The sequence below is a fragment of the Antechinus flavipes genome, chromosome 2 (assembly GCF_016432865.1).
Source record: "Antechinus flavipes isolate AdamAnt ecotype Samford, QLD, Australia chromosome 2, AdamAnt_v2, whole genome shotgun sequence".
Lineage (NCBI taxonomy): Eukaryota > Metazoa > Chordata > Mammalia > Dasyuromorphia > Dasyuridae > Antechinus > Antechinus flavipes.
In genome coordinates, this window is record NC_067399.1 from 120,527,453 (window position 1) to 120,548,894 (window position 21,442).

Sequence of the window (21,442 nt, forward strand, 5' to 3'; positions counted from 1 at the left end):
AAACAAGATAAAGAAATATGAACTGAATAATAGCAGTTAAGTTTGATTTAGGATATATCAAATAATGATACATGAGAATGATGTTTAGCCTATCTCTGTTAAGAGGCAGCAAAGTTGCATAGAACACTGGGTTTGGAATTAAAAAGACCCATCTTCCTGAGTTCAAATCCAGCTTTAAATACTTAATAAGTTTGATCCTGGGCAAATCACTTGACCCTATACACTTCAGTTCCTCTCTGTAAAATGAGCTGGAGAAGGAAATGACAAATTACTCCAGTATGTTTATCCAGAAAAAGCCCAAAAGGAATCCTGAAGAGTCAGACTATAACTGGAAAACAACTAAACAACAAACAATAAAAATTAAATAGGTCTTCCAACAATGACATAGCTTTTGGAACAGCTAGGTAGCATAGAACACTTGACTTGGAATCAGGAAAATTTATCTTCATAAATTCAAATCCAGCCTTAGATACTTACTAGCTGTGTGATCCTGGCTATGTCACTTAATCCCATTTGTCTCAAATTCTCTCTGTAAAATGATCCGAAGAAGAAAATGATGAACTATTCTAGTATCTTTGCCAAATGGTGTCATGAAGACACAAGTGAATAAAAAAAAATCATTGTTAATCTGAAATGAGGAAGTAGTGGTATGTCATATCACTCTATCTTTAATGCCTCTCATTTGTACACTTTTTTATTGACTTGGATAAAAACAAATATAGAAAAATTTGAAGATAATGCAAAACAGGAAGGGATGTTCTGGGTGAGATAATAATAATCAGAATTCAAAAAGATCTTGACTAGTCAGAAAATGAACTGAAACTAACAAGATTATATTTAATGAAAATAAACGTAAAGTCTTCATTTAAACCTGCAACAGTTTTTTGTATGTGATCAAGATCCCTGAAATTTGGTTAATGTGAAAAAGATCTGGGGAATTTAATTGACAATGATCTTGACCAGATGTAAGTCCCAACTATAATCAGACTTCTAAAAAAGGTAATACATTTTTTAGATTATGTCAATAAAGAAATAGTATTCAGATTAAGGGGATCTGGTAAAATCAGAAATTGGTAATATGTTGCATTCTAGGTTCCTCATGTTAAGAGAAACATTGACAAACTGGAATGTATCAGGAGCAAGTTGACTAGGATGGTAGAGAATGGAAACCCCTTTTAATGAGCAGTAATTGGAGAAACTGAGGATAGCTATCTTGTATTAAAGAAGACTTGGGGATGAATATGGAAGTATGTATAGAAGAATTGCATATGTTTAACTTTTACCTATATTAGATTGCTTGCTGTGTAGAAGAAGTGGGAGGGGCAGAGAACAGAAGAAAAATTTGGAATACAAGATTTTGCAAAGGTGAAGTTGAAAACTATCTTTACATGGATTTGGAAAAATCAAATACTATTTTTAAAAAAGACTTGGGGTAGGGGTTAGAATCTTTCTTTTGGGTACTTCTAGGATCTTGGACAGAAGTCATTCCCACTGTCTTAATTTTAGTCTCTCCCTCATTACATTAATCATTATCCTCTACTTACAAACATCCTCAGGTCTTTTTGAGCTAGTTTCTGTGCCATCTCTCTTTTCCCATTATTAAATTTCTTTTAAAATTTGTAAAAACCTATGCCTCTACTTCCTCATGGTCTACCTTTTACTTAAAACCCTTTCTTCCCATATTCCTCTACTGAAATTGTTCTCAAATATCACTAGTCTCTAGATCTAGAAGTCTTTTTCCAGTCCTTATCAACTTCTCAGTAGCTTTTGATACTGTTGATTACCTCCATGTAATGAATGTTGTTTTCTTCCTTGGTTTCGGATTCATTACATTATTTTAGTTGTTCTTCTAGTTTTCTAATTGTAACTTCCCCAAATTCTTTTACTCATTTCTCTTAAGTTAATATTAACATACCAGTAAAATCTGTCTCTGATCCTTGTCTCTCTCTTGTCAAGCTTATTCATTGCCATTGTTTCCACTACTATCTCTGTGGAAATAATTCTTAATTCTATATATCTAGCTCACATCTCCAACTGGCTTTAAAAAATTTTCCTTAGGAAAAAAAAAAATCAAAGGATGGTGGCCTAGCTCTACCAGACCTAAAATTATATTAAAAAACAGCAGTCATTAAAACCATTTGGTACTTGCTAAGAAATAGAGTAGTCAATCAGTGGAATAGATTAGGTTTACAAAACACAATAGTCACTGACTGTAATAATCTAGGGTTTGATAAACCCAAAGATCTCAACTTCGGGAATAAGACTCACTATTTAACAAAAATTGCTGGGAAAATTAGAAAATAAAATGGCAGAAACTAGGCATTGACTAACACCTAACATCCTTTACCAAGATAAAGTCGAAATGGATTCATGATTTAGAATAAAGGGTGATACTATAAGCAAATTAAGAGAACAAGGGATAATCTACCTTTCAGATCTGTGAAAGAAGAAATTTATGGCCAAAGAACAAAGGACATTATGAAATGCAAAATGGATCATTTTGATTATATTAAATTGAAAAGAATTTATACAAATAAAACCAATGCAGCCAAGATTAGAAGGGAAGCAGAAAACCAGGGAAAATTTTTTTTACATCTGAGTTCTGATAAAGACCTCATTTCTAAAATATTTAGAGAGAATTGACTCAAATTTATAAGAATACAAACCATTCTCCAGTTGATAAATGGTCAAAAGATATGAACAGACAATTTTCAGACAAAGAAATTAATATCATTTCTAGTCATATGAAAAAAGTGCTCTAAATCACTGTTGATCAGAGAAATGCAGATTAAAACCCCTCTAAGGTACCACTATACACCTCTCAGATTGGCTAAGATGACAGGAAAAGATAATGGTGAATGTTGGAGGGGATGTTGGAAAACTGGGGCACTAATACATTGTTGGTAAAATTGTGAACTAATCTAACCATTCTGGAGAGCACTGTGGCCCTATGTCCAAAGGGCTATCAAACTATACATACCCTTTGATCCAGCAGTGTCTCTACTGGGCCTGTATCCCAAAGAAAGAATAAAAAAGTAAAAAGGACCCAGATGTGCAAAAATGTTTGTAGCAGCCCTTTTTGTAGTGGCAAGGAATTGGAAACTGAATGGATGCCCATCAGTTGGACAATGGATGAATAAGTTATAATTGATGAATGTTATGGAATATTATTGTTCTATAAGAAATGATCAGCAGGATGATTTCAGAAAGACCTGGAGAGAACTGATGTTAAGCGAACTGAATAGAACCAAGAGAACATTGTACATTGTACACGGAAGATTATGTGATGGTAAACTGTGATAAACTTAGCTCTTTTCAACAATGAGCTGATTCAGGCCAATTCTAATAGACTTGTGATGGAGAGAACCGGGAGGTATTGAATATAAATTACAACATAGTGTTTGCTTGCTTTCTGTTTTCTTTCATTTTTGATCTGATTTTTCTTGTGCAACATTTTAATTGTGGAAATATGTATAGAAGAATTGCACATGTTTAACGCATATTAGATTACTTGCTGTCTAGGGAAGGGGGTGAGGGGAATGGAGGGAGAAAAAAATTGGAACATAAGTTTTTGCAATGATGATTGTTAATAACTATCTTTGCATATATTTTGAAAATAAAAAAGCTATTATTTTTTAAAATTTTGCATTTGGTTATAGTGCTAATGCTTCTAACTTATTAACATATACAAAACCTAGTTTCTTTATTCTTCTGATTTTATTATTTCTATCTGCACTATTATTTAATCAGTCTCTCATATAGGTCATTTTTAGATGATCTTTGACTGTTCTTTTTCTCTCTTCTCTCATTCAATCAGTTATCAGGCCCTGTTAATTCTGCCTGTGAAATATTTCTTGACTCCATCACTTACCTTCTTTTCCTATTGCCATCAACTTGGTTTGGCCCTTGTTACTATGTACCTATGTTATTTTAACAGACTTCTTTCTGATCTCAGCATTTTTGTTGTGGGTGGTAATAGGCACCAAAAAGTTGAAGTTCTGTAATGGAAAGAATTCACAATGGCTATTCTCTTTGACTAAAGGTAGATTTATTAAGCTAAATAGGTTGCAGATAAAATGAAGGGATACAGTAGACACTGGGAATGGTAAATATGAAATAGAGTGGGATAACATATGAAAGATAAGTTTTTCAGTGGAACTCACAATTATGCAGTAGAAGGGGAATATCCCATGAGGTTGAGGCATGCCCTTAGCTGGCAGGCCAAATCCTGAAAGGGACTTAGCACCCTTAAAAGAGTTTATTAGCTATAAAGGGGAGAAGTGGGGTTGAATAGCATAGTAGAGTTAGGAGAGATATCATGTGGCATGAAAGAGAGGTAATGAGAAGGAACACCACGAGGCAGCAGAGTACCATGGCAGACTGGCCCAAAGGAAGGCAGCAGCCATGAGATGGCCCATAAGTAGATTTTATAGGAAAAATTTCACCTCAGGGATGACTGGGATTTCTGACAGGGTATGGCAAGGTGAGACTACCCAACAACCCTATAGAGGATGGATCTCAGGGGTTTGCCTAACTTGGATTTCTCCCTGGATGATCTCCCCAGAGGGTAGGTCATGTAGCTAAACTGATGTCTATCAGTACCTTCTCCCTGCCTGCCTCCTGGATTAATTTTTATCAGTTCCTCTGCTAACTATACCCAACACTGAAAACCTCATCACTTTCAGTCTCTCCCACCTCCAGTCCTTCTACCATTCAGGATTATCCCAGGCCCTCACTGCTTTGGCTTCACTTTCTTTACCAGTCTTCATTTATAGTTAACTTATTCAACTTTAAACTGTTTTCTGTTTTATCTAATCATAATCTCCTTTTTCCTCATTCCTCATACATCTATTCATCCTCATTGCAGCCTCCAAGATCCAGTTCAAGTTTCACCATCTGCAGGAGATCTATTTTGGCCCTTTCCATCCAATAGCCATTACTCTTATCATTGCATTATATTGTCTTAATCATTAATCCCATCACAAAGCTGGAGCCCAGGAGGTGAGAGGGATAATATATGGGGATTCATCCTTGTCTTCTCCTGCCACTTTACAGCAATATCAACAGAAATATTAATGATAAAAAGTTATAAGATTTATTTCATCTATCTGAAGTGTACACTTTTTGAGTTCCTAGTAAGAGATTGTTAAATCATAAGGTATAGCATGTATGAGACTGTAAAATATTATGGTATAATTATGTTCTAGAATTGCAGCTCAGCATTTACATGGAATATGTTCTATCTTAAAACTATTTTAAGTTCTAACAGATGACTATTTTGTGCACCTATCTCTAATATCCTTTGAGAACATCAAATTTTGTTTTTATTTGGGTTTCTACCGAAAAGTAAAAGGACCCATCTAAATACTTGGCCTAATGATACATCTTATATGGGGCAGACTGACAAAAAAATGCAAAACCCAAAGACTCCCAACCCACCCAATAGTCACTAAGAGCCTTTTCTCTTGGGGTCACTTTTTTAATGAAACTTTGTCTACTTGATAACATACTGTTCACAATCTGAAACTATTATAAACATCAGGTTTTATTCAGAGCAATAGATTATGCAGTATTGTACAACATTGTCTTCTCTATATTATAAGGATATAGGACCTCTATTAGCTTGAACATAGTTAATTTCTTTTCTTTTTTTTTTTTTAATTTTATTTTATTTAATAATAACTTTGTATTGACAGAATCCATGCCAGGATAATTTTTACACGACATTATCCCTTGCAATCACTTAAGTTTCGTTTTTTCCCCTCCCTCCCTCCTCCCCCCCCCCCCCAGGATGGCAAGCAGTCCTATATATGTTAAATATGTTGCAGTATATCCTAGATACAATACATATTTGCAGAACCGAACAGTTCTCTTGTTGCACAGGGAGAATTGGATTCAGAAGGTAAAAATAACTCGGGAAGAAAATCAAAAATGCAAATAGTTCACATTCATTTCCCAGTATTCCTTCTTTGGGTGTAGCTGTTTCTGTCCATCATTTCTCCAATGAAACTCAGTTAAGTCTCTTTGTCAGAGAAATCCACTTCCATCAGAATACATCCTCATACAATATCGTTGTCGAAGTGTATAATGATCTCCTGGTTCTGCTCATCTCACTTAGCATCAGTCCATGTAGGTCTCTCCAAGCCTCTCTGTATTCATCCTGCTGGTCATTCCTTACAGAGCAATAATATTCCATAACATTCATATACCACAATTTACCCAGCCATTCTCCAATTGATGGGCATCCATTCATTTTCCAGTTTCTAGCCACTACAAACAGGGCTGCTACAAACATTTTGGCACATACAGGTCCCCTTCCCTTTTTTAGTATCTCTTTGGGGTATAAGCCCAGTAGAAACACTGCTGGATCAAAGGGTATGCACAGTTTGATAACTTTTTGGGCATAATTCAGATCGCTCTCCAGAATGGCTGGATTCGTTCACAACTCCACCAACAATGCATCAGTGTCCCAGTTTTCCTGCATCCCCTCCAACATTCATCATTATTTTTTCCTGTCATCTTAGCCAATCTGACAGGTGTGTAGTGATATCTCAGAGTTGTCTTAATTTGCATTTCTCTGATCAATAGTGATTTGGAACACTCTTTCATGTGAGTGGTAATAGTTTCAATTTCTTCATCTGAAAATGAACATAGTTCATTTCAAAGTAAAAACAGTCTTCATGTATTTAACTGATAGTTTTTTAATGTCAGGGAAAAGTTAGAAAACATTCTACAGCTATATTGCCTCAGTTTTCTTTATGCACACTGCATCTTTGTATTATTCATACTTCTTTGGCTTTTGCCTCATGTGTGTGGGGCTTGTTTGTTTTTTTAATTCTTATGTTTATGAAGTGTCTTCCTTCCTTTGACCTGTCCAAGTTAACATTCCTTACTTGTGACAGGACAGGACATTCTGACTAGAGAAATTAGCATTAGCATCATTTCTAATCAAGAAATTTATCTCCTGCCGCTAAATTTTGCAGTCTATTCTGAAAAGATTTCCCTGAGGTTCTATGTGACTCAGCTCCTAATTTTTTGGGCTTCATTCATTTTTTCATTATTTTGCCATTAGTGAACTTTTGGGTGACATAAGCAACAAGATGGCAGATTAGACATTTTCTCTAGTCCCCATAATCTCTCACACCTCTCCAAAACAATTCTGTACCAAAGATAAAATCTTCAGCAGTTTTTATGGTCTAGGATGCAGCTTCTTAAACTGAATCACAACCCCATATTGGATCTTTTAAACTAAATATTGGGCCTTTTAAAGTAAAATCATGAAATTATAATTTATTATCAGTAAATGTTTGATTTGTATACCTGTTTTATGTACCTACACATCTGAAGCCCTGTAAAAAATATTTAAGTGAAAAGGGAATGTGAGTGGAAAAAATTTAGGAAGTCTTAGTCTAGCATACCTGGAATATGCATGGGTAATTTTTCAACATTGACCCTTAAAACCTTCTGTTCCAACTTTTCCCCTCTTTCCCCTCACTCCCTTCCTTAGATGGCAGGTAGTCCAATACATGTTAAGTATGTTAAAATGTGACGACTGCGCTAGCACCCAGGACACCCCAGAATCAGCCAGAGTCAGGGTAAGCAAAAGTCCTTAGTCTTTATTCTTGGTCTTTAGACACAGGATTGAACAGGATGGAAGCAGAATCTATGTGACCACCTTCTTCCTCAGCTCCCACTAAAGTGTCTCTGGCTCATCTTACTCTACCCCCTAATCCCTCTTACAATCCTCTGTATACACCAATCATTGAGCCAGCACAGGATAGTGGGAAGGACCATTTCCCAAGCATATGCCCATAGAGTATTGTCCAATCAGTAATTAGCCTGAAGTGCTTGAACCGACCTCAGTGCAATGACTCAAGAGTTTCAGCCCTCTACATTAAAGTATATGCTAAATACAATATATGTATACATATTTATACAGTTATCTTGCTGAACAAGAAAAATCGGATCTAGAAAGTAAAAAAATTGAGAAAGAAAACAAAAATGCAAGCAAACAATAACAGAAAGAGTGAAAATGCTATGTTGTAGTCCACACTCTGTTCCCATAGTTCTCTCTCTGGGTGTAGCTGATTCTCTTCATCAATTGGAACTGGTTTGAATCATCTCATTGTTGAAGAGGTCCATGTCCATAATAATTGATCATCATATAGTATTGTTGAAGTATATAATGATATCCTGGTTCTGCTCATTTCACTTAGTTCATGTAAGTCTCTGTAGGCTTCTCTGAAATCATCCTGCTGGTCATTTCTTACAGAACAATAATATGGAATATGGTTTTTTAAATAATTGAAAAAACATTGTTTAAAAACAAACAAACAAGAATCGACATTTACTAACCCTGAAGCTCACTTATCAGTGTTCCACCACGTCCTATGCTCCTGGCATCAAGACTGCACTATTAGACCTAGGGACATGACACAGGTTTATATCAAAACTCACCCTCTTCCCTATTCCTGCCTTTCTCTTTTCAATACCACAAGCCCATGGCTTTAGGCTGTGAAAGTTTGCTTGGTCCTTAGTAACCAGTTTGGCTATAGCCCTTTAGGAACAAAAGCATGCTGGGAACTATAGTCCAGAAGCACCAGAGATACAAAGCTCTGAACTGCTGGTGTTATAGAAAGCAGACTCTGAACTACTAATGATTGGGAAAGCAGACTCTGTTGGTGCCAGGGAAAGTAGGCTGTGAACTGGTGCCAGATCAGAGAACTAAGGAGTTTGAGGTCACTGCAGGTAGGGAGCTGTGTTCCACTCCAGCAGGCTGTGGTCTTTATCTAGTTACCCAAGTTGGGCCACCTAAAATTGATTGAAGCAGAGATCTAGGCTGGTGAACTGTGAATTGCCCAATTTAGGAGGAGGCTAAGACATTTTGAGATCCAGCTCTCAAGGAAACCACAAACAGAGGAGAGAGTTAGGAGGTGAAAAAAGGAAAGGAAAATAAGGGAAACAGTAGGAGAAAAGAATCAAAGTTTTCAGGAGGTGGAAGTTTGAAAACTCTTGAACATAAACTGAAAAATCAACAGGAAAAATAATAACCATGGAAGGAAACGATGGTCTCCATAGTAAATCAATTCAGACATTTATGAATATATACTGCAAAATAAGGAAAATGGTTCAATACATGGTGAGATAGAGGTCCTATGGAATTTGAGGAAAATATGGAACCCCATCACACTGTTCCTAAATGGTTTGAAAGAAAAATAAGAATTATAAAAGCAGTCCTGTCTTGCATAGTAGAATGAATGAGCAGAATAGAAAAATTTGAATCCAAAATGGCAAGCTTCACTAAAGAAACAAAAGAATGAACAATAGATAGGGAATACAAGCACATGGAAGTGACTGAAGTGATGGCCATTCCTGAAGAAGAAAAGCAAAAAACAGGAACATTAAAGGAAAATATGTGGAACAGCTAGGTGGCACAGTGTGTATGGCATGACCCTGGAGTCAGGAAAACCTAGTTCAAATGTGACCTCAAACACTGCAAATCATTTAACCCCAATTGCCTTGCAAAAAGAAAAAGAAAATGTGTTCACTATGCAAGCTAAACATTAATCTGAAAGATAGTGTGCATAGACCAATCTAAGGATCACAGGTCTTCTACAAGAAGAGAGAAGGACAAAAAAAAATCTCAACCCCATAATGAAGGAAATAATAAAATATAACTGCCCTGAACCTTTAACATAGTCAGTAAAATTTCAATTGAAAGAATTCACAAATTACATCCAGAAAAAAAACAAGGGGGCAAACTTCAAGACACGTAGTAATTTAATATTTCAATTCAGAAAGAACTTCTGCAAGCCATCAAGAGAAAAACCATTAAATACAAAGGAAAAAGGACATTTGAATTATGCAAAAATATTTTACATTCAACAGAAAAAAAGAGGAAGAAATGGAATGTGTTCCAAAGAGCATTATGAATTATTCTGCAGATATTTTATTTTCCCCCATTTCATGTAAAATGATTTTTAACATTTGTTTTCAAAACTTTGAGTTGCAGACTCTTTTTGGTTTTTTAATTTATTTTATTATAGCTTTTTATTTACAAAATATATGCATTGATCCTTTCAACATTGATCCTTGCAAAACCTTCTGTTGCAAATTTTCCCCTTCTTCCTCCCTACCCCCTCCCTAGATGGCAGGTAGTCCAATACATGTTAAATATGTGAAAATATATGTTAAATCCAATATATGTATGCACATTTATAGAGTTATCTTGCTGCACAAGAAAAACCGGATCTAGAAAGAAAAAACCTGAGAAGGAAAACAAAACTGCAAGCAAACAATAACATAAAGAGTGAAAATGCTATGTTGGAGTCCACACTCAGTTCCCATAGTCCTCTCTCTGGGTTTAGATGGCTGTCTTCATTATTGAACAACTGGAACTGACTTGAATCATGTCATTGTTTAAGAGAACCATGTCTATCAGAATTGATCTTTATATAGTCTTGTTGCCATATATAATGATCTGGTTTTGCTCATTTCATTTAACATCAATTCATGTAAGTCTCTCCAGGCCTCTCTGAAATGATCTGTTGGTTATTTCTTACAGAACAATAATATTCCATAGCAATAATATATCAAAATTTATTCAGCCATTCTCCAATTAATGGGCATCCACCCAATTTTCACTTTCTAGCCACTACAAAAAAGGCTGCCACAAACATGAGTTCCAGATTCTCTCATTTCTTCCCCCTTCACCCTTTTTCCATTGAGATGACATAGGTGAAGTTATAAAACATATCCTGCAAATATGAGCTTAACTATACAATACAAAAGATAATTGTTCAATAATAAAGAAGAGTTTGAAACTTTTTTTTTAGGAAAAAAAAAGAAATTGAAGTAGGGATTTGCTTCCCCAATACCCCAAACAGTAGAAATGCATAAGTCCATAAATGCAGCAGCCAAGGATGGGACTGACAACAATGACAACAGAGATATCAGTAAGAGACTTGTTTCTAAATGTATACAAGGAGACCACTGTTAAGGTGTTAATCTGGTAGAAGTAAGGAAGAGGCAGTCAGGAAGATTATGGACATAACTTGGTGACATCCCATCTACAAATGAAGTGATAGGTTCTTTTGTTTGTGTTTTTGTTTTTAATGGGATATAACAAGTCAGGAGAAGAGCAGGAGGATAGAAAGGAGTGAATGATGTGCCAGGATAGAATCAAAGGTGAGCTATTAGAGGAGGTAACTTCTGTGGTCTCAGAAAGAAATGAGCATTTTGCTATCAGTACTTCTAGTCCTCTCTCTGTCTTCAGTGTCCTTCACTAATTTTTTAGTGAGACCTTTCAACAAACTAGAGGATGCTCTTTTGTCTTCTTTGCATCTCTCAGTTCTCATCCTTTTCATTCTCAAATCTCTGCTTGCTCTTTTTTAAAGAATAAGTCTAAGATGCAAATGTCTACTAGCCCATGTCTCACTCAGTGATTCCTTAAAGCCATTCAATTTAATTCAAGAATTTATCAGGCAGGTACTATATATCAAATACTATGCTTGCTGCTAAAATCACAAAGATAAATAAATAGTCTTTACCCTTTAAGTTTTCATTCTTCTGGGAAAAAAACAGCATAAAGAAATATAAATAAATAAAAAGCATATACAAAATTAATTGTAAAGCCTGTGAGATTCCTTCTATTTCTAAAGTTCTGGAGTTGATTTGTTTTAATTATTTTAACTCTTTCCCAATGACAGTCACATTTAATCATGCAGTTTTCTATTTTAAGTAGACATGAGTCATGGAAAAATCTTTCCTTCAGATTTTAAAGGAAACTCAGAAATCACATAGTACAATCTCCTACCTCATGTAAGAAGCTCCTCAAAATATCCCTGACAGGTTATCTTTATTTCAGCACTTTCTATGGTGGGAAATTCATTGTGTTACAGAGCATTTTCATTCTTTTTTTTGGTCAACCCTAAATTTTAGAAAGATTTTCCTTGTATTTTCTTTCTGTACTTTTTAGTCATTCATCATAGTTCTGTCTTGTGGAGTTACTCAGAATAAAACATCTCTTTTTATAACAGTTCTTTATATGTTTAAAGATTGAAATTATATCTCTTAAATTTCTTACTTCTCCAGAATAAATATCTAATTGTTTCAGCTATTACTTAAAGGAAAATTTTTCCATACTCATGTATCTCTTGACTCAGTGATCAACTCTCTCATTTCTTCCCCCTTCACCCTTTTTCCATTGAGATGGCATAGGTGAAGTTATATAAAACATATCCTACAAATATGAGCTTAACTATACAATACAAAAGATAATTGTTCAATAATAAAGAAGAGTTTGAAACTTTTTTTTAGGAAAAAAAAGAAATTGAAGTAGGGATTTGCTTCCCCAATACCCCAAACAGTAGAAATGCATAAGTCCATAAATGCAGCAGCCAAGGATGGGACTGACAACAATGACAACAGAGATATCAGTAAGAGACTTGTTTCTAAATGTATACAAGGAGACCACTGTTAAGGTGGTCAGAGGCCAACACTAGACCTCTATGCCCAAAAAGAAACTACAAAGAAAAGAACCCAAATATACAAAAATATTTATGGTAGCTCTTTTTATAGTGGCAAATAACTGGAAACTAAGGAATGCACATCAGTTATAAATTTTCTGAACAAATTGTGATATAGGAATGTAATATATTAGTATAAGAAATTATAAAACAGACGATTTCAGACCTAGAGAATAATTTATAGAATAACAACAGTAGGTTAAATAGAAATAATTTAAAAGATTTCAGAACACTGATTAATGAAGTGAGAAACAGTTATTCCCAAGGAGTTGTTAAAAACCCACTGCCTACCTCCTGATAGAAACATAATAATTCAAGACACTGATTGAGATGTACATTTTTGGGCATGAACATTATAGAGATCCAATGTCTGATACAAGCACTTTGTTTTTCTTTCAATCTTAAAGGAGTTGAGGAATCAGAGAGGATCTAAAACAGGGGGGTATGACAAAAGGGGATAATTGAAACACTTAAAATACATGAAAGAGAATAGAACAAAAATTAAGAATCACACACAAGCCAGGCTATTAAAGAGCTAATATGTTGAATTTGAATGCTTAAAGAGAAAAAGTTAGCTGTTCATAAAAAAAATTTCTGCTTTGTGTTCTGGGATGACCAGCTGTAAATGACTTTGCTATTCTCAACAGTACAGTGATCCACGACTACTCTGAAGGATTTAGGATGAAAAATCTTACCCATATCCAAAGAAGAAACTGATTGTGTCTGAATACAGATTGAATCATAATTTCTCTTTTTCTCTCTCTTTTAACTTTATTTTACTTGAGGGTTTTTTAATTAGGGTGGGAGATCTATGTTTTCTTTCACAACATGAGTTTTATGGACACAGTTTACATAACTTCACATGTGGTGTCTTAATCAAAATTAGGGGTGGGGATAAGGGATAGAATCTGGAATTCAGAAGCTTTTAAAAAATGTAATAAAAATGTTTTAAGTGTAACTGGGGAAAATATTAAATAAAAAAGAAATTTAAAAATAAAAATTCTGCTTTGTATATGGAAATGTTCCTTTTATTTGGTGTTAGCTAAGTTCAAAAGACAAGACAGTGATGCTGATGGTCTGAATTAAAGTGGTGTCCTTTGAATACTAAGGTGAGGATAGATGTTGTGGAGATAAAATAATTGGTAAGATCTGGCAAGTGGGTATGGAAGGTTATAGAAAATGAGAGTAATGGAAAGGTCAAAATTATTCCAAGGTTACAAACTTGGAAGACTGGAAGAATGGTGGTGCCTTCACCCAAATTGGAACATTTTGAAAAGGGATAGTTAGTTCTGACTTCTGCTTTCAAATGATATGACTGGACAAATGAAAGCACTTTAAAAGTAACTATCAGCTACTACCTTGTCTTTTGGTGTGGAGAAGGGAGGTCATACTTCTAATTTAAATCATATTTCACAAAATGGTTTAGTCTTTGTTTTGTTTTAACTGGATCTAACATTTCATTATTTAGAGAGTGCCTCTCTAGAGGAACTCTTATCATTACATGTAAACAATAGTTCAGCAATATATCCTCATAGATACCTGGGTGCTTTGAGAGTCCTCACACGGCCAGTATATGTCTGCGATGAAAATTGGACCCAAGTCCTTCTGACTCCCAAGCTAGCTGCCTAGCCAGTGTATCTTTTTGAATCTTATTGATGAGAAAATTATTTTTTTTTCCCCTTTGATTTTAGGCAGTTATTCAGGATTGAAGGAGTAAAAAGTGTCTTCTTAGGACCAGATTTCATCACAATCACAAAGGTAGGAGAAAAAAAATCAGAAAATTGGCCTGGAAATGTTTTCATTTGTTTCCCAACTGCATTTTTTTGCCCATCTAATTCTCCATTCTGTCCTAATAATGGTGTTGCCTAATCTATAATTAAACATCTTCAATAAAAGATTTATACTGTTTCATTAAATGTTCCTTTTTATATGTCAATAAATTTAACAATGTAAATGAAATGAAAGAACACTTACAAAGATATAAACTGCCTAGATTAATAGAAGTAGTAGATTATCTAAATACAGCTATTTTAGAAAAAGAAATTAAACAAGCCATTAATGAGCTTCCTTAAAAAAAAAAAATAAAAGCAGGATTGGATGGATTTATAAGTGAATTCTACCATATATTTAAAGATTAACTAATTCAGATATTAAATAAGTTGCATAGATATTTAATAAGAGACAAAGAAGAAATTCTATCAGATTCCTTTAATAAAGCAAATATAGTACTAATAAACCAGGAAGAGCAAAAAAAGAGAAAGAAAATTACAGACCATTTTCATTAGTGAATATAGATGCAGCAATCCTAAATAAAATAATAGCTAAGAGAGTACAATAATATATCACAAAGTTATACATTGTTATCAAATAGTATTTATACTAGGAATGCAGGGGTATTTTAATACAAAGAAACAAATTATGTAATTGATTATATCAATAACAAAAATCATATGTTCATATCAATAGATGCAGAAAAAAACTCAAAATTTGACAAAATACAAAAATTATTTGTAATGAGCATAAGCCTGTCCAGTAAGGTTCAGAATGAAAAAGGGAGTCATTCAATATTGTTCAATATTTACTAGAAATGCTAACAATAGCAATAAGACAAGAAAAAGAAATTGAAGGAATCAAAATGATCAGTGAGATAATAAAACTGTCTCTTTTTGTATACATATGATGATATACCTGGAAAATCCTAGAGATTCAACTAGAAAACTATTTGAAACAATAATTTTAACTGTTGCAGGATATAAAATAAATCATCAGTATTTCTTTATATTACCAACAAAATCCTGAAAGAGATAGTAAAAGATATCTCATTTAAAATAACTGTAGACAACATAAAATACGAGAGTATACCTGCCAAGACAAACCCAAAAGCTACATGCTCATAATTATAAAATCCTTTTTATACAAATAAATGTCAAATTTAATTAGTTGGAAAAATATTAATTACTCATGGTTGGGTTGAGCCAGTATATTAAATATTATTAAAATGACAATTCCACCTAAACTATTTGTTCAGTGCCATCCCATTAAATTATCAAAATTGGAAAAAAAAATAACAAAATTGATTTGAAAGAATAAAAGGTCAGGAATATGAAAAGAATCAATGAAAAAAAAAAAAGTAAAGGAAGTACCAGATCTTAAACTGTATTTTAAGGTGGCAGTTATATAGAGTGTCTGATGCTGGCCAAGAAATAGAAAGATGATCAGTGGATTAGGATAGACATATAATATATAGTAGTAAATAGTTATTGTAACCTTGTATTTGACAAATGTAAAGACCTAAGACCTAAAGAACTCATATTTGGTAAAAATTGTTGGGAAAACTAGAAACTAAATCAATATCTTAACACTATTTACCAAAATAAAATCAAAATGGCTACATGGCTTAAACATAAAGGGAGAAGATATAAGTAAAATTAGAAGAACATGAAGCACATACCTATCAGACTTAAGAATAGGAGGAAAATTTGTGAATAAATTAAAGATAGAAAATATGTGATATAAAATGGATAATTTTGATTGCATTAAATTAAAAAAGATTTTATACAAATAAAACTTAAGATTTTATTTACTTATTTTTTTGTTATAGCCAAGATTATACGGAAAGCTGATTGGAGAAAAACTTTTATAGACAGTTTTTCAAATATATAGAGAATTTTGTCAAATTTATAAGAATATGAATCATTCTCCAATCGATAAGTGATCAAAGGTAGTTTTTAGATGAAGAAATCAAAGCTATATGCTGTCATGTGGAAAAAATGCTCTAAATCATTGATTACAGAAATACAAATTTAAACAATTTTAAGATATCTCACACCTATAAGATTGGCTAAAATAATAGAGAAAATGTGTATAGGAGGGGATGTGGAAAAATTGGGACACTAATGCACTGTTGGTGGAATTGTGAACTTATCCAACCATTTTGGAAAACAATCTAAAATTACACCCCAAGAATTGTACAACTGTGTATACCCTTTGACCCAGCAAGACCACTATTAGCTCTGTTATTCTAAAAGTGATCAGGGAAAAAGAAAAAGACCTCATATGTTCTCAAATACTTATAGTTCTGTGGTGGCAAAAAACTGAAACTAGAGGAGATATTCATCAATTGTGGAATGACAAAACAAGTTCTGATATACTGTTGTGATGGAATGCTACAATTTTATAAGAAATAAGATAAATAGGTTTTAGAAAGACATGGAAAGACTTGCATGAAATAATGAAGAGTAAAATGAGCAGAACCAAGAAAACATAGTATACAGCAGTAGCAATATTGCTTGAAGAATAACTGAAAAACTAAGTTAATCTGAGTATTAGAAATATTCAAATTAGCTAAAAGGACCAATGAAGGATGATGCTACCCTTCTGCAGAGAAAACTGATAAATGGAAGTATCCATAGTATGGTTTTACATATACACATATGTATGTATGTATTTATATGTACATATATAGATATGTGGATGTACATATATGTGTGTATATACATATAGATAATGTATATATGTATCTATGTCAAATGGTGGCTTTCTCTAGTGTGGAGGAACATAGAGGAGATAGCTTGGAATTTTAATAGTAACAAATATATATATATATATTATATATTTTAAAAGAACCTTTCTTTTTAGTTTTACAAGGAACTATCTCATGACAAAAATGACCATAATAGATCAAATCTTGGTTCAATTACCCTATTTTGAAGAATACAACCACTTTTAACATTGACTTTGCCAATTATGGATATTCCTTATATACGATGTTTATAAAATGGAAGTAGTTGTTTTCAGTAGTATTTTCTCTGTTTTTTATAAAGTTGTCTTTTTCAAACTTCAAATAGTATCCTCAATTTGTAGTTTCTGATAGTTGACAAAAGAGTTGATATTTCTAATGTCCATGCCCCCATAATTGTAAAAGCTATCACCATATCTCTTTCAAGCCTTCATATTTTCAGACTAGAGTTCTTAATCTTCTTCCACCTCACTGCCTCAAACATCTTAATTATTTTAGCCACTCTTCTCTGGAATATCCCCAGCATTTTGTTTTTTCAAAAAAATAATTAGGTTGATTGCTTTTATCGAGATACCAAAGTATTCATAGCAGTACTTTTGATGGAGAAAAGAAATAGAAATAAAATTAGTTCTCTTTGGTGGAGCAATAGCTAAAAAATTGTGATGTATGACTATAATGACATGTTAGTTTACTATAAGAAATAGTGAATGTGAAACATTCAGTAATTTAGCTCCAACGTATCTTGCCAGCCTTACCTCTAATTATACACCTGTATTAACCTTTCATCCCATCCTATTTGTCATCCAACCTTACCACATTTTAAAACCTCTTTGATATTCTTCACTTTTGAAGCATCTACCAACACTCTGGAGGCTGCTCTCTAAAGCTTACATGTCAGAGGAGAAATGATATATATGAGCATAAGTTAGTTGTAGAGATGTATACATAAAGTAATTTGGAGGGCAGTCTTAGTATCTATGGGGATCAGGAGTGGCTTCATGTGGGGATGACATTTAAACTGAGCTTTGAGAGGAGCTAGGGATTCTCTGAGGTAAGGGAAAGAAAAGAATGCATTTCAATCAGGGGCAGAGTTTGTGCAAAAGTATGGTAGTGGGAGGCAGAATGTTTTGTAAAGAGAAAACCTATTTTGTCTGGAAGTAGATTTTGTGAAGGGAAAAATTTGTGAAGGTATTTATATGCCAAACAGAATTTCTCTTTTATCTTCAGGAACCACAGGCACTTTTTGAGAAAGAAAATGATATGGTCAAACTTCTGCTTTAGGAATATTATTCTGTATTCCCCCATAGTATCTCACTGCTTAATAAGCACTCACCGAATATTTAGAGGAACGAAGTAAGCATGGTCTCTCTCTCTCAAATGTTGTTTTTTTATTATATTACCATGGACTTATCAAGGGAATCTCCTAAATCTGCCAAAGTAGGACATCTTCCACAAAGCTGGGCCTTCACACTCTAATTTTATGGGAAGAGATGTGTTTTGGCTCCAAAGTGAAGGACTCGTGCTTTTGGATGACAGGAGTTATGGATGCCTTTTTATTTCTCCTTCATAGTCATTTCTCAATGTATCTCTCCTCTTCCCCTCTGCAGTCTTTAATACTCTGGAATACTTAAAAACTCACTTATTACTAGTCTAGAGGACTCAGGTAACTGAAGCAGTTTCTGGTCTTCCTCAGTTTTACCTTTCCAGTCAAATCATGCTATTTTGGAGTGAATTAACATTAAGCTTGAGGTTGTAGTTGCTATAGGCCAGAAGAGAACTCTGCAACCTTGAGTCTCCAGGATTGAAAACTGTCAAATAAAATTTGATTCAAATTTTTAAAAATGATGTTGTAAAGGTTCTTTAAAAATAATTACATATGAATGTAATTGGGCAAAAACATAATAACTTTTTTTTCATACATTTATAGGAGAGTGAAGACTTAGATTGGAACTTACTGAAACCAGATATTTATGCAACAATTATGGATTTCTTTGCATCTGGTTTGCCCCTAGTTAATGAAGAATCACTTTCTACAGAAGCAGGTAAATGGAAATATTGGTAAAGTAGCTTTTGTCTTTCTAATATTTTCACATTTAGTATCTTTCTAAAGTGTGTTCTTTCTGAGGTCAGAGAAATAAATGAATGAGAAGTTATTGGAGGCTTACTAATATATTTATCTCTGTAAATGACTTCATATGCAATTAATACCTTCCAGCAATTTGGAGAATATATATATCTTAAAAGGAAAATGAGGACATTATTTACAGGAGTTTTATAAAATGAAGTTTTTTGTACTGTGAGTAATGACAATCAAACTTAATAGGTTTTATAACTATCAATTGAAGTTTACTTACATAAATTAATGTATAATGAAAAAAAAATTCTGGCATTCTAAGAAATTTTCGGTATGGAGTTGATGACAGCATCATGTCTCCATGAGGAGACACCAACAAATCTGAAGACAAAAACAAAGATCTTTTGAAAATTATTCACCTGAGAAATTTTTTTTCTTTCTTTCTTTTTTTTTAATGTATCTCTCAGATAGACTTTATCTTCTGGGCTATATGCTTTTCAAGGTCTAGATTTGATTGTTTTTTGGGGGAAACTGCATTTCCTGAATGAGCCAACTATTTTAAATTTAAGGCTCAGCTCTTTTATCCTTGAGTTTCTTTGTGACTATAATATTGCCTTATATTATTTGTGCTCATACATAGAAGTTGGTAGAGGCAGCTACATGGCATAGGGATTAAAGTGCTGGTGGAGTCAGGAAGACCAGAGTTTAAATCTGTCTTCAAATATTTGCTAGCTGTGTGATCCTAGGCAAGTCACTTAACTCTTGTTTGTCTCATCTTCCTCATCTATAAAATTAGCTGGAGAAGGAAATGGCAAAGTCCAGAATGTTTGCCAAGAAAACTCCATGAAGAGTCGGACACAACTAAAATAATTGAACAAGTTTGTAGTATTAAATATTAACTTAAAATTTTTCCTAAATTTGTGCATGTAGTGTCATCTAGTGGCAAAATAAGGCAACTGCAATGAAATAAAGTCTTCAAGGTATCAGATAAATCTAAAAAATTAAAGCCAGAAGGAATAAGAAATGTATTGTAAATTCAGTAGATATAACTAAAAGGTCATTTCTTTGAGTTTACAAAAGTGTAAAATATGTGCTGTGCACACCATAAGTACCTAATGTTGAATTGAATATTAACTTCATAATAGTCAAGATACTGGGGTTTAGTGTATCAGTAGTACCTGCCACAGAACTGGGGTTCTAAGAAGCTGAAAGGAAGGAGTGGATGAGCTATTCTACTGTTTCCTTTCTTTCTCTGTTCTACCTCTGACACATACTATCTTTGTGACTGGGTAGGTTTCAGTGTTCCAGATAGCTTCACAAAACATTCCTTTTCAGAGTAAACAATGATTTGAATTGATCAAATCTTATTTCCTCATTAAAAGATATCACAAATCTGATCTCTCCATTCCCTGCCTCCCCACCCCCAGAAAAAAACTTCATAGAGTTAATAAATAAGCAAATTCTCAACTTTAAAAATTAAGCCTAAAACAAATACTAATGTGGATCAGCATATAGTCTTTTTTTCCCCTCAAAAGCTTGTATTTGGTTTGCCATTTGTCCTCACTTCAAAAACAGCACATCAGTAGGGGAATAATAGTGTCCAGAGCCATGTGTATAACCTTAGTCAATACTAACTCCCAACCAAGTTCTTTTTCCCCAAGACCTCAAGCTTCCACTCCTACTGGGCTTGGAGCAAGATGATTAGTTGAGATACCAGGGATAGTAGTTATAGGTAGACATAGCTGTTTAGAAGCCCCTTCATACTCAAAGCAGATATTTGGATCAGAGTTGAGAGGGATAGGATGTTGGGAGGAATGCCAGAACTAGGAATTTGGTGTTGAAAGTGAGCTCACAGATTTCATATATTCATATATTTGTTGGTTTTGTCACCTTAAAACAAAGTCTAATATAAAGTTTCTAATAGAGGCCAAATCATATCTTCCCTTTCTCTTTTTTTTCCAATCTTCATCCTCTCCTGGGTGCCCTCTGAGAACCCAGAGGCAGTGTTGTGTATGACATTTTGCTACGACAGGCAATGCCTCAAAGATCTCCTTGGGGATCTAGATCCCCAGAGCCTGTCATTTCTTTCCATTCTTCTTCTATAGCATACAGTCTTTTACAAAATGGTGACACCAAAGCAGAAAAAGTGAACAGAAGTGTTACTTATGGAAACTTTAATAACTTTAACAATTTTAAAGACCTTAATAGTTTTACCAACATTGATTCTGGGAAAATTTGTATATAATTCTTCCAATTTTAATGAGATATGAAGTGTGAATTTTCATTTAAAATTCTCTACCAAAGACTAAAGAACATCTCATT

The 21,442-nt window shown here is 33.8% G+C and overlaps 1 protein-coding gene across 4 annotated transcripts in view; it reads left to right on the forward strand.

Annotated features, from left to right (window-relative positions):
• Positions 1-21,442, forward strand: part of NFU1 (NFU1 iron-sulfur cluster scaffold) — a 51,063-nt gene that overhangs the window by 16,415 nt on the left and 13,206 nt on the right. For all 4 annotated transcript variants that reach the window (XM_051975439.1, XM_051975438.1, XM_051975441.1 and 1 more), the window contains exons 4-5: positions 14,219-14,285; positions 18,974-19,088. In XM_051975439.1, coding sequence (XP_051831399.1) covers positions 14,219-14,285; positions 18,974-19,088 — 182 coding nt within the window. The remainder of the gene's footprint in view (positions 1-14,218; positions 14,286-18,973; positions 19,089-21,442) is intronic.